This window comes from Hypomesus transpacificus, unplaced genomic scaffold (assembly GCF_021917145.1).
Source record: "Hypomesus transpacificus isolate Combined female unplaced genomic scaffold, fHypTra1 scaffold_199, whole genome shotgun sequence".
Lineage (NCBI taxonomy): Eukaryota > Metazoa > Chordata > Actinopteri > Osmeriformes > Osmeridae > Hypomesus > Hypomesus transpacificus.
The window spans coordinates 257,749-270,905 of NW_025813741.1; the positions used below are offsets into that span (position 1 = coordinate 257,749).

General features: G+C 46.2%; 2 protein-coding genes and 1 non-coding gene across 3 annotated transcripts; 1 reads left to right on the forward strand and 2 right to left on the reverse strand.

Moving 5' to 3' along the window:
- Positions 1–242: 242 nt before the first annotated feature.
- muc3a (mucin 3A, cell surface associated) lies at positions 243–5,867 on the forward strand. The gene is made up of 12 exons (XM_047052111.1): positions 243–1,001; positions 1,123–1,238; positions 1,335–1,396; positions 2,262–2,316; positions 2,447–2,490; positions 2,676–2,806; positions 2,969–3,040; positions 3,542–3,713; positions 4,123–4,284; positions 4,721–4,812; positions 5,198–5,352; positions 5,456–5,867. Exons 2-12 carry the CDS (start codon positions 1,152–1,154, stop codon positions 5,498–5,500), a joined length of 1,077 nt encoding a protein of 358 aa, XP_046908067.1. The 5' UTR covers positions 243–1,001; positions 1,123–1,151; the 3' UTR covers positions 5,501–5,867.
- A 1,477-nt stretch (positions 5,868–7,344) lies between these two features.
- On the reverse strand, positions 7,345–11,476 carry snapc2 (small nuclear RNA activating complex, polypeptide 2). Its single transcript, XM_047052076.1, has 7 exons — positions 11,373–11,476; positions 10,871–11,102; positions 10,131–10,304; positions 9,374–9,970; positions 9,106–9,328; positions 8,367–8,455; positions 7,345–8,053 (listed from the first exon to the last, which is right to left on the reverse strand). Exons 2-7 carry the CDS (start codon positions 11,096–11,098, stop codon positions 7,595–7,597), a joined length of 1,770 nt encoding a protein of 589 aa, XP_046908032.1. The 5' UTR covers positions 11,099–11,102; positions 11,373–11,476; the 3' UTR covers positions 7,345–7,594.
- A 186-nt stretch (positions 11,477–11,662) lies between these two features.
- On the reverse strand, positions 11,663–11,744 carry trnal-aag. The gene has a single exon. It is a non-coding gene; the product is annotated as a tRNA-Leu (tRNA).
- Positions 11,745–13,157: the final 1,413 nt, after the last annotated feature.

The following is a 13,157-nucleotide window of genomic DNA, read 5'->3' on the forward strand; positions in this document are numbered from 1 at the left end:
GCCGACCAGCCCTGACACAGCAGCGACAGCTACTGCTGGAACCACAGCGGACACAGTAGCGACAGCTACTGCCGGAACCACAGCTGAGCAGACCAGCCCTGACACAGAAGCGACAGCTACTGCCGGAACCACAGCTGAGCAGACCAGCCCTGACACAGCAGCGACAGCTACTGCCGGAACCACAGCGGAGCAGACCAGTCCTGACACAGCAGCGACAGCTACTGCCGGAACCACAGCGGAGCAGACCAGCCCTGACACAGCAGCGACAGCTACGGTTAAACCCACCAGTCCTGTTGTAACTACCGCTATACCCACCAGTGCTGTTGTAACTACCGCTAAACCCACCAGTGCTGTTGTAACTACCGCTAAACCCACCAGTGCTGTTGTAACTACGGTTAAACCCACCAGTCCTGTTGTAACTACAGCTAAACCAACCAGTCCAGTTGTAACTACCGCTAAACCCACCAGTCCTGTTGTAACTACGGATAAACCCACCAGTCCAGTTGTAACTACAGCTAAACCCACCAGTCCTGTTGTAACTACAGCTAAACCCACCAGTCCTGTTGTAACTACAGCTAAACCCACCAGTGCTGTTGTAACAACGGATAAACCCACCAGTCCTGTTGTAACTACCGCTAAACCCACCAGTCCTGTTGTAACTACAGCTAAACCCACCAGTGCTGTTGTAACTACCGCTAAACCCACCAGTCCTGTTGTAACTACCGCTAAACCCACCAGTCCTGTAGTAACTACGGATAAACCCACCAGTGCTGTTGTAACTACGGATAAACCCACCAGTCCTGTTGTAACTACAGCTAAACCAACGACTCCTAATATTGTTACAACACATTCACCTACAAGCACCAGCCCGACTACAACAACAAAAGTCCCTGTAAGGTGTGAAAACGGTGGAACTCCAAACCCTAACGGAGAAAGTTGCATCTGCCCCGACAATTATAAAGGCAGGACATGCAAAGACATTGTTGACATCGTTTTACCAAGTATGTTGGCCATTTTGTATGATAAACACTTATTACATAGTCAAAATGTTTGTATAATTTCATCAATTATCTCAATAGGGAAAAAGTGATTAATTGAAAAATGTTTTTTCACTTTACTAAGAACAAATTGAGAGGTCAGCATTAGTCAACATGGAAGTAGATGAGCCTTTTATACCAGAGTTCGAAGATAAGGAATCTACAGAATACAAGAACTTTGTTGAAGATTTCACTACAGATGTAAGAAACCACTTAAAAAAGTTTACCATTAAAAGGAAATACAATTTACAGTAGGCTATGTATTCATGAGTGTTCAACCCTCCATTGCTGTTTCAGATGAAGATATATTACATTACGAGGATTCAAAACTTCAAATCAGTGAATGTCATCAATTTAAGGTAACGTCCCCTATTTACAAGGAAACGTACTACAACATTATAAATGGTGAAAGGTAAAACCTGAAAGTATGCTTCATCTAATTACACAAGTTTAACGATCATCGGAGAGGCCGGATGTAAAGCTTGGAATCCGTCGCTGCGTTGTCATATCGAATGTTGCGATAAAATGACGCTTTGTAAAGTTTATTTTAATATGTATGGTAAAAAATCTGTGACATTTTGAATTTGAAAAGGCATTGTATACTTTATATTGACATTTAAACACCATCGAATTTGTTGGTTTTGAATTCACCTCTTAAAAATTGTACTATTCATTTATTTCAATGTAATAACTAATTAAAAATCAGATTGCAACATCTGGGATACCAATCGAACCATCTCACTTCTCTGAGAAGGGTCCAACTGCAGACCTCTCTCCTCAGGCCCCTCTCATCCAGGTGTAGCTGCAGGCAGTCATACACGCAGATCAGTCATCCAATCACAGCCTGGGGTCTGAATCTGTCATCCAATCACAGCCTGGGGGGGTCTCAGGAGAGAGGTCTGGTCTCAGACAAGCAAGCCCTTCTCAGATTTTTTGGGGCTAGAATTAGATCAGAATTTCACCATTTAAATTTGAGCAGCATGAATATTGTACTATTTGAATATCTGAAGGTTGATGTTTTTTCTGGGAGGGGGGGGTCTTAATTATACGAATTGTTCTTCTTTTTTTAACATTGAAATGAATTCATATTTCAATTTTAAAAAGGTGAATTCAAAACCAACAAATTCGGTGGTGTTTAAATGTAATATATTTAAATATAAGTATTCAATGCCTTTGAAAATAAAATAAAACATGATGTCACTGTCTTCTTCCCTGAACAAACAGCCGTCCGGCAACCAGACGCAGAAGATCTGCGACACAAGACGGCCTGTCGGACAAGGTAACCATGGTAACTTTATCCTTGTCAAGCCATTTGTAAGGGTTGTGCACACATCTAAATCTTCATGCAAACAATTATGTTGATGTTAAAATATTTCACTGACGTTGGCTGTTATTTCCTACCTTATCAGATTGAAGATAGGGCCTTAAACTATGTCAGGATGGAAAACAACGGGTAATGTATGAACTAAGATTATAGGGATAGAACTACCACAAACACAATGTGCATTTCAGAATAAGGGTAATACCGTTACACTAAGACATTTTCCTTGAAACGGTATTGAAAAGGTCAATGGTTTAAACTATTACTGATACGGATTTGACAATACTTCGTTATTTTTACATTTTCCTCACATCCAGTGTAAGAGTCGAACACAACGTTGTTTTGGAGGTTAACAATTCCGCACAGGCAGAGACTGAATTCAACACTTTATTTGAGCAAGTTCAGACTGCAGTAAAAGATGTCAAAACCTGTTCTGATGTCACGCCAGGTAAACAAATGTCTTTTTACCATGGGACTTTTTTATTTTTATGACAATAAATAATTATTGGGATCACAGTCTCATATATATAAGATTTAAGGCCATTTAAAAACAGAAATTTCAGGTAGAATGTATGTGTTTTTTACCAACCTAATCTCCTACTCATAATAGCCACTCTAGGTTGTCCTGGGTTCAACATAACCAGTACAGAACAACCAAAAAAAGAAGATTTGGATCTAACAGGTAAGTAAGAATAACTATACGGCGACGGCATGTTCAAGATTGACAGAAGAATCAGTGTGTGTGTATGTGTGTGTGCGTGTGCGTGTGTGTGTGAGAAACAGTCAGTGTGTTATCATTCTTACAGCCAGGGACAAAGGTTTCCTCAAACATTTTGAAAATGGGAAATCTGTCCAGACGTTTGATCACAAAAAAATATGTAAATGGCCGCATAATCAGTGTTTAAACAAAGCTGTCTGCTCTCTGTCTCTCGCTGTCTCTCTCTCCCTTTCTCTCTCCCTCTCCCTCTCTCTCTCCCTCTCCCCCTCTCTCTCTCTCTCTCTCCCTCCCTCCTTCTCTTGTTCACTCTCTGCCCCGCTTTCTCTCTCTCTCTCTCTCTCTCTCTCTCTCTCTCTCTCTCTCTCTCTCTCTCTCCCCCTCCCCCTCCCCCTCCCCCTCCCCCTCCCCCTCCCCCTCCCCCTCCCTCTCACTCTCTCTCTCTCTCCCTCTCTTTTTCTCTGACAGCTGTGTGTAAAAGCTCTGTCTCAAACCCGGACCATGCAGAACACTACCTTGGCGTCAACATGAGCGGCATACTGAAGTGTGTGAATAAGTGCGATCCTGGACACCCTGATCCCTTCACATGTGACAACGACGGCACCTGTGCTGTCTCAGCGGCTGAAGGAGCCCAGTGCTCGTATGTGCTTCACTTTACAACTACACACACAGACGCACACACCAACACCCACACACCAACACAGACACACACACACCTTAACACCAACACAAGTATGTGCTTCACTTTACAACTACACAGGCACACACACACTAATTAACACCAACACACACAAGTATGTCCTTCACTTTACAACTACACACACACACACACACACCTTAACACCGAAACACACACCTTAACACCAACACAAGTATGTCCTTCACTTTACAACTATACACATATACATGGATCTATTGTGTTCTTCCACACACACACACCTTTCACACACAAACCTTTCACACACCCATGTGTGCTTCACTTTACTACTACACACAGACACCTTAACACCAACACACACTAACAGTGTAGCATGGGCGTTGTGTTTCAGATGTCTCCACACAGGATCCACTTGGTACATGGGCTCCAAGTGTAACCACCCCATCAACAAGATTGGCTTCTACGTGGGGATGAGTGTGACAGGCTTGGTGCTGGTGGTGCTGGTGGGGGTCCTGACTGCCTACCTGCTGCTCACCAAGCAGAGACAGAGGAGGTGAGCCAGACAGCCTGACAGACAGCCTGCTGACTGTTACATACTGTGTGTCACCTGGTGTGAAGGACAGCCTGCTGACTGTTACATACTGTGTGTCACCTGGTGTGAAGGACAGCCTGCTGACTGTAACATACTGTGTGTCACCTGGTGTGACAGACAGCCTGCTGACTGTTACATACTGTGTGTCACCTGGTGTGACAGACAGCCTGCTGACTGTTACATACTGTGTGTCACCTGGTGTGACAGACAGCCTGCTGACTGTTACATACTGTGTGTCACCTGCTGTGGCAGACTGCAATATAACAGTGCTTTGTCACATAAAATGTTTTCTCTTCAAACCATGAAGTAAGAGCCTTACGGTGAGAGAATACACTTTCACCTCCCTCCCCTCCCCTCCTTTTCAACTCTTCCTCATTCCTACCCTCGGTCCCTCCAGAAACAAGGACGTCAAGGAGCAGATAGTGAATGATTGGCTTGAAGATGACTTCGAGTGGCCCCCACCTCAACGACCAGCAGGGCCCTTCGAAGGTATTAATAACTCCCACATTCCCTCAACATCGTCCCTCGGTCCAAAACTTGTCCGGTGTCTGTAAATCATAAACTAGACAGTAAAATATTCAGTGTGGACTCGCTGTGACGTTGTATAAAATCAAACCTGGAGGATCTAGCTAGATCCTGATCTTGTACCTACTGTCTCTCCTCTGACCAGGGGCTAATAACACTACTGTCTCTCCTCTGACCAGGGGCTAATAACACTACTGTCTTTCCTCTGACCAGGGGCTAATAACACTACTGTCTTTCCTCTGACCAGGGGCTAATAACACTACTGTCTTTCCTCTGACCAGGGGCTAATAACACTACTGTCTTTCCTCTGACCAGGGGCTAATAACACTACTGTCTTTCCTCTGACCAGGGGCTAATAACACGACGTTCGAGGAAGAGGTGAACGTGTACCAGCAGCCTGGCAGGTCCCTTACGTCGGACAACTCTCAGCAGCGTGCCCGCTACCCAGGATCCTCCAGCTCCGCTCAGCCTCCGCTCATTCCCCACAACTTTAACAACCAGCCGGTAGGATGAACAGACATGCACACACACACACGCGCACACACTCTTTAAACAAAGACAGACACACAGACAAAGGCATGTAACTTTCCTTCTTGTGTTCCCACAGATCAAGATTCAAAGACCTCAGATCAAAACAACATCTGAAGTGTAACTTCAGCTGTACCCAATGACATTACACAGTACCTCACTTCCTGTGTGCATCACAACAGTTCTGATTTACATTACCCATCACAATTAGGATGACATCACAATAATGATGACATCACAGGAATATTTCTAGGTTCTGGACTGTGTCTGTGGTGTCAGGGTGAAATTAACCAAATCATAAACTAGTTTATCCTAAATATCCTTAATTTATTGTAAAGCTAGAGTAACAGTATATTGCCTATGAACACATTTCTAGTTGTTATATTGGATCGAACCAAAGACATTGCTTTGATGGAAGGCATCATGGGGGCGTAGCCAGAAAAATATTTTTGGATAGGCCTAAAAAAATATGGATAGGCATCTTTTCATAGTTTTTTTTTTTACTGATTTAATTTCAGCGATGTGCACCCGGTGCATAATTTTTCAGAGATATTTTCGTTTTGGGGTAGGCCTTAGAACACATTGAGTAGGCCTGTGCCTGGGCCTACCCAGGCCTACCCAGACCTACCCAGACCTACCCAGGCCTACCCAGGCCTACCCAGACCTACCCAGACCTACCCAGGCCTACCTGTGGCCTACCCAGGCCTACCCAGGCCTACCCAGGCCTACCCAGACCTACCCAGGCCTACCTGTGGCCTACCCAGGCCTACCTGTGGCCTACCCAGACCTACCCAGGCCTACCTGTGGCCTACCCAGACCTACCCAGGCCTACCCAGGCCTACCCAGACCTACCCAGGCCTACCCGTGGCTACGCCCCTGATCATGACATAGATTATTGTTTACAAACGGTAAAAACCTTAAGTGGGATTAACTCACAACATGAAATGTATTATCTTGTAAATGTATTTTCTTTATTATCTTGTACAATGAGATGGAAATGCTGTATCATTCTTTGTTTCTTGATTTTATCACCATCGATTTCCTGTTTACACTGCTGTATGAGCTATGGCCATTGCACAAACTGTAAATAATACCAAACCTATTCTCAATAAAAAGGATTTCAATTATTTATTTGAACCATGAAATTATTATTTTAACTGTTTTAGAACATTCTGGGTACAGATCTTCTGTCTGTTAGTGAACAGCTACGGTTGTTGAGACTAGCTATTCAACAGTCAGACCAATGAGGAACAAGACACCGAAAAAACCTATTCCGTCCAACGCTCGAGGTCTGAGGAAACCGTCTTTCTCCGACACAATTGGTCATATACTTTAGGAGGTAATGATTACCCCAGGAAGGAGGAAGGGTATAACAATATCTGACCTTGGTGGATACAACACAACGATACAGCATGACAACAGCGATAAAACAAAGAACCATAAAAACATGCCGTGGCAGGCAAAAGCTTGATAGGCTACTATCAAGAGTCGCTGGTTACCGATCTCAACTGATGCCAACTTTAACCTTTGCCCCAATCTGCTTGGCAACGAGATGATGAATGAATGACACTGAGGAGTATTGACGATTTACGCTTTGAGGCAACGTATTTGGACTGAGAACTGACGTTTCTGGAATGTACACTTGCCATTTTACAGACAGCAAGATGCCCATTTCTCAATCCCCACTGATAGGAGGCCTCGATGGGAGCAGGATATTGGCTATAAACGTCCATAAAACATACTTGTATACTTCCTTAGTAAACACCTCAGGGTACAGTAACATTGTTAATGTGTGACTGGACTCTGAGGAAAGAGTGAGGAACTGAAAGTTTAAATACTGAATGGGAGGTGTGGAGAAATGGAAACTCAAAAGATTAATCATTTACTGTTGATTAAGTCTCAGAAGCCTATCAGTCATCGAATCTCCGTATCGCAAAATGTTCTTGTAGATCATAAAACAGACATGAAAGATGAAAAGATGAAAGATAGTAGACACACTCGGTTAAATACACTTTATTCTTATTCCAATCCAGCAGAAGAAATCTGAAACTCGAAAAGCATTTTCTGCCATTAACTCATCGCATATTAAATATTTTTGCACTTTTAACAGATTAATGGCCACAGGAACATGGACGCATTAACGCCGCCATTTTCTGCCTCGTCAAAAGTTAGAAAGTAAAACGACTCGGTTGCCGTAGCAACCCCCGTATCTCCCGGCCTACTGGGTCTGTCGTCGTGCCAACAGCTGTAACGGCACCATGAAAGGGTTAAGAGGGCACACCGTCGCCGTCCCATTGGTCACCTCCTCCTGGCATCTGCTGCTGCTCTTCGATTGGCAGGAAGCGTTCTGAGACGCGAGCGATTGGCCATCAGGGTGTCCATCACGGCCAGCGGTCGCCCTCTGCAGTTGGGCAGCATCCATCGCAACAGAACGAGGAGGGACCAGGTAGCCGGGGGCCTCCGTTGCCACGGCAGCCTCTCCCTGATTGGTGGGCTGCAACCCGTCTCTGACCTGGCCATCTGGAAGAGGACCAATGCCTGCCTCCCTTCCCCCGCTCACCTGGGCCTGGTGAAAGACCCCCACTGGCTCTGCCCCTCCGCCATCTTGTGCCTCCCGGGCGGCCATTTTGGATCTGGCCTCGCAGAGGTCCACGGGAGACGTGAGGCTGGCGTGTGCCTGGGGTGGAAGGCACAACATTACTGTGTCGGAACAGGATGCGTTCTAGATCTGCACTTGAGTTCTGGAGATGCCTCTGAGCTTTCCATTGGAGAATCCACTCAGAAGACTAGAAATAGCCACTTGTGTTAGATCAGAGATTAGAGAGAGAGAGAGAGAGAGAGAGAGAGAGAGAGAGAGAGAGAGAGAGAGAGAGAGAAGAACTGAAGTTTCCAGTATAACAAAAAGGGGCCAAAATCATATGTTTGTGTTCTGTAAAAGTTGATGAATAAAAAAAAATATGAATACAAATAAGGGGGCCAACATAAGCTACCTGGATCATGTGCTGCTCCAATCTAACACAGTCCAGCAGGGGGAGCTCCTCAGGTAGAGAGAGCAGGAGATCGAGCACAACAGCGCTCTCTGCAGGAGGGAAGAAGAAATTCAACAAACAAAACAACTACAGTCAACATAACAGACGAAAATACACCCGCCATTCATGACTCCACCAAGTAGCATTCGGAACGTGATTCAAATCCACGTTACAGGGATAAGCCGACAAAAGACAAAACACGGAAGACAATCAGAGGAATGTACAATAAAACAGATTAACATAAACGGAACAGAGTGTGAGAATAGAGAACAAACGGAACAGTTTAGTGTGTCATGGGAGTTAGATGGCTGAGCGGTTAGGGAATCGGGCTACCAATCAGAAGGTTGCCGGTTAGATTCCCGGCCGTGCGAAATGACGTTGTGTCCCTGGGCAAGGCACTTCACCCTACTTGCTTTGGGGGGAATGTCCCTGTAGTTATGTAAGTCGCTCTGGATAAGAGTGTCTGCTAAATAACTAAATTATAATGTCACAGTTCAGAACACACTGCGTCAAATCGTTGCTATGGTAAAAGGGACAGTTTACGTTGAAATCTAATGGTATTCGGACATAGTATAACTTCCAAGTATACAACTACCTATCCTTCCTAACATCATTCCACAAAATCTTTTGTAGAAAACTGTAGAGAGAAGGGGAGGTGGAGACAGAGGAATGGAGGAAAGTGCCTTGGCTCTGGACTCACCCATAGGGGTGAGGCAGTGCTCCTGCTTGACTTTGTGGACTTGGCTGAGGTACGAGTAGATTTTCTCAAAGTCCACAATGCAACGCAAACCCATGGTTCTGGGAGAGTCCTTCTGGGCGAACTTACTGGTCCGCCCAAACCTGGTGGAGGAAGATGTGGTGGTGTTAGAGGAGGAGGGGGTGGTGGAGGAGGAGGAAGTGGTCGTGGAGGAGGAGGGGCTGGTGGAGGACGTGGAGGTGGTAGAGGAGGTGGAGGAGGGGGCTGGGGTAGAGGAGGAGGAGGTAGTGGAGGTACTGGAGGAGGAGGTAGTGGTGGTGTTGAAGGAGGAAGAGGTGGAGGAAGAAGCCAACAGGGGAGAGGATTGTTCAGCTGAGTCCCTGAGGGAGGCTGAGGTTGTGCTGGATCCTCCAGCTTGACCGAGGGGAAGGATGGAAGCGGGAGAGTTCGACTGCAGTCTTCCACATCCCGACTCCGGGGAACTAGAGAGAAGCCTTGCTGGAGTCACAGTGGTCGATGTGGCAGACGGGCCAGGCTCACTGGTGCTGGCGATCCCGGAAGTGGAAACAGTCGAGGTGGCTCCCCAATTGGTCGAGCTACAGGTGGAACCGACCAACGGGGAGGCAGAAGGGGGTTGCCCCCCCGAGGGGTTGGCGGGGGATGGGGAGGGTGACGGAGGCTGGCCGGCCATCCTTCTGGCTTGTGTCTTGGGTGGGGTGGGGAGGGTGACCCGGGCGGGGTTGGGCATGGGCATGGGTCTGAAAGGGATGGTGCGCGCGTCGGAGGGGACCTGAGCCTCGCAGTGGTCGCTGCGGGGAGGGTCAGAGTTTCTGAGGCTTCGGGGCTCCGTGGAGCAGAGGAACATCATCTGGGGGTGAAAAAAGCAATAGGGAGAGAGAGGAATGGAGAGATAGAGAAGGAGAGAGAGAGACGTCACAATGGATAAAAGCGTCTTGCAAATGGACACGGTATCCTCATGAACAGGATCCGACCCATAGGCGGTCACTTGACCTGACGGGTTTTAGGACCTGGGAGAACGCAGAGGTGACGGGGTCGACCACGGATCCAGCCGCGTCCTCGGCCAGCTGGCTCCACACCTCGATGGGCACCCTGGCCGCCAACGCTATCCTCCGCTGGCGGCTCAGCTGCTGCACCGTCACCGTCACCGCGTGGCTCTTCAGGGTCTCCACCATGGTCTCTAACTGGGAGGGAGGGAGAGAGAGAAGGGGAGGTGGAGAGAGGTGGAGTGAGGAAAGGAGGGGGAGGAAGACAGAGAAGGGGAGGTGGAGAGAGGTGGAGTGAGGGAAGGAGGGGGAGGAAGAGAGGAGGAGGGAGAGAGAAGGGGAGGTGGAGAGAGGTGGAGTGAGGGAAGGAGGGGGAGGAAGAGAGGAGGAGGGAGAGAGAGAAGGGGAGGTGGAGAAAGGTGGAGTGAGGGAAGGAGGGGGAGGAAGAGAGGAGGAGGGAGAGAGAGGAGAGGCGGAGAGGTGGAATGAGGGAAGGAGGGGAGGAAGAAAGTGAAGGGGAGGTGGAGAGAGGTGGAGTGAGGGGAGGAAGAGACGGGGAGGGAGAGAGAGAAGGGGAGGTGGAGAGGTGGAATGAGGGAAGGAGGGGAGGAAGAAAGAGAAGGGGAGGTGGAGAGAGGTGGAGTGAGTGATGGAGGGAGCAGGAGACAAATAATTATCGTAACGTTGACAAAAGGAAATACACACACACATTCTCTATCTCTCTCTCTATATAGTAGCTATCTATGGTATGGTGTCCTCATCACCTCTTGGATAGTGCGCTGGGGAATCTTTTGATTCAGTGCTTTGAAGTTGATGTTACCGGTGCCTCCGGTGCACTTGCTCTGCTTACGAAGACCTATCAAGAGGTTACGCTGCTCCGTTCGTTTCCATGATCCACAAATCAATCTCTTCTTCCGATGCTTTTTCAGATCTATTTTTTTTCTGTGTGAATACCGATCCGGTTTAGCTCGAACGCGGGAAGGCGGCTTCATGATGCTAGGATAGAGAGATATATAATTACTTAACCGCTGCATAAAAGACAGTCAACCAATTTGTTATATAAATAGCTATAGCCCGGCTACTACTTGTATAATGACTGGCTGGCTAATAATAGGCTAATTCAAACTGAACACGTTAGTCTATAGTCTGTCAATCTAGCCACTATAACACAGCGTAACATTAAAAACATAAAAACGCTGACATATAATGGTGATATTTATTGATTTGGGTGTTCGGTTGCAAGAAAATACATTACCTGTGACTTACCCACGAGTTATACTTGATAGCACGCTAGCTACGATTACAGCACGTTTGCCAATGTTGTCAAATATACTACGGCAAGCTGTGAGTTCCAAAAACAAAAAACGAACGTGAACATATGCTGGGTACATTTAGCAAGGAAAACCATGCACATACTGCCGCACAGGCGCCAATACAACACGAATACAAATACAGCGTGAAGGCGGGAATTAGTAAAACGAGTTTTCTATTTTAATACTGTTTGCATGTTTCATTAACAAATCCATACATTTATTTCCATTATGAAAGAAAATTACTGACAGCGGTGGGATTCGAACCCACGCCCCCGAAGAGACTGGAGCCTTAATCCAGCGCCTTAGACCGCTCGGCCACGCTATCCGTTGCACACAGGTCTCAAAAGTGATTATTTTTTAATAACATATTCGGACAACGAAATATGTACTAAATTAGGATTTGGTACTAATATATGTACTGGGTGCTCAATGCTTGCTCTATCAAGATCCTTGTCTACAAAACAGTTTCGTTGTGACTCTGACTCATGTACCAAAAAGGGAGACTTGTGGCCCTAAGTTGCTACAAAGTTAAGGCATCTATCTATCTATTTTCCCAACAATTGATCGACAGATTACTTGACTGATAGATTGATTGAATTGACAGATGATTCATTTGTATTTGGTATGTCAGTTGTGTCAACCTTTGGGATTCCCTGATTCATATCATCATTTCATATTTCCCTCTCTCTCCCTCTTCTATCTGTCCTGTATGCACACTTAAAACAGCTTTCTTTGTCTCCATCTTCTCCTTTATTTCTGTTTGTCTCACTCTCAAACACACACACACACACACACATACACACAAACACACTGTAACCCCCTCAACCACACACATGTGGACACAACACTTTTGTCCCCAAAATTCTCCCTCCCTCCCTCCCTCCCTCCCTCCCTCCCTCCCTCCCTCCCTCCCTCCCTCCCTCCCTCCCTCCCTCCCTTCCTCCCAGATAGACAGTATGCACATACTCTCTACATCTGTCTATGTATATATATATACCTTCAACCTCAAGCCCTTGTATCCAAAATAACTCCAGTGACATACATAGAGGCCCTAACAGGAAAGGCTCTTTGCTCCCCTGGCCTAAAAACCTCAACTGAGAGCCACAGGGTCTCTCAAAATGTTGGAAACTTCCTTTAAAACTGAAATATAGCCTAAAGAAAACTCGCTTTATAGCTTCAAGGACATCTCTCTCTATCTCTCACACACACACACTTTTATGCCCGTTTTCATCCATGTCTGTTTGAGCAGATTTGATTTGGTAGCCTACTTTGTCTGACGTGCCCTAATTAGGTTATTAGGCTAGTTCCCCAAAATAAAGCTTGCAACAAAACGCATAATATGACGGTTTGCCCTAGTGGTCATCAGCTTTTTCAATTTGTATTATTTAATTTTGTTTGTATTGGTCCAGCACAATCTTTAATCAAGGTCAACAGTCACAAAAGCCATGCCAAAAATACAGACAATTGATACTTCATTTGAATAAAAGCACACCATGTTTCTATGAACAGCGAATCTGAATTGGCATGCAATTGTATTCCTTCTATATGGTTGTTTTAAGGACAGCGGAACAAGGAGTTATCCAAGCACATTACCAGGATAACGTGCTTTCATATGGTGCGTGGCACAGCTGTTATAACCTGCAACTTCCAAAACGAGTCGCTCTTTTCCATATATATGGAAGGAAACAAACTCCGCAGTTAACCACCGACACACAGAACCGCATGCGCCCTGGCGGAA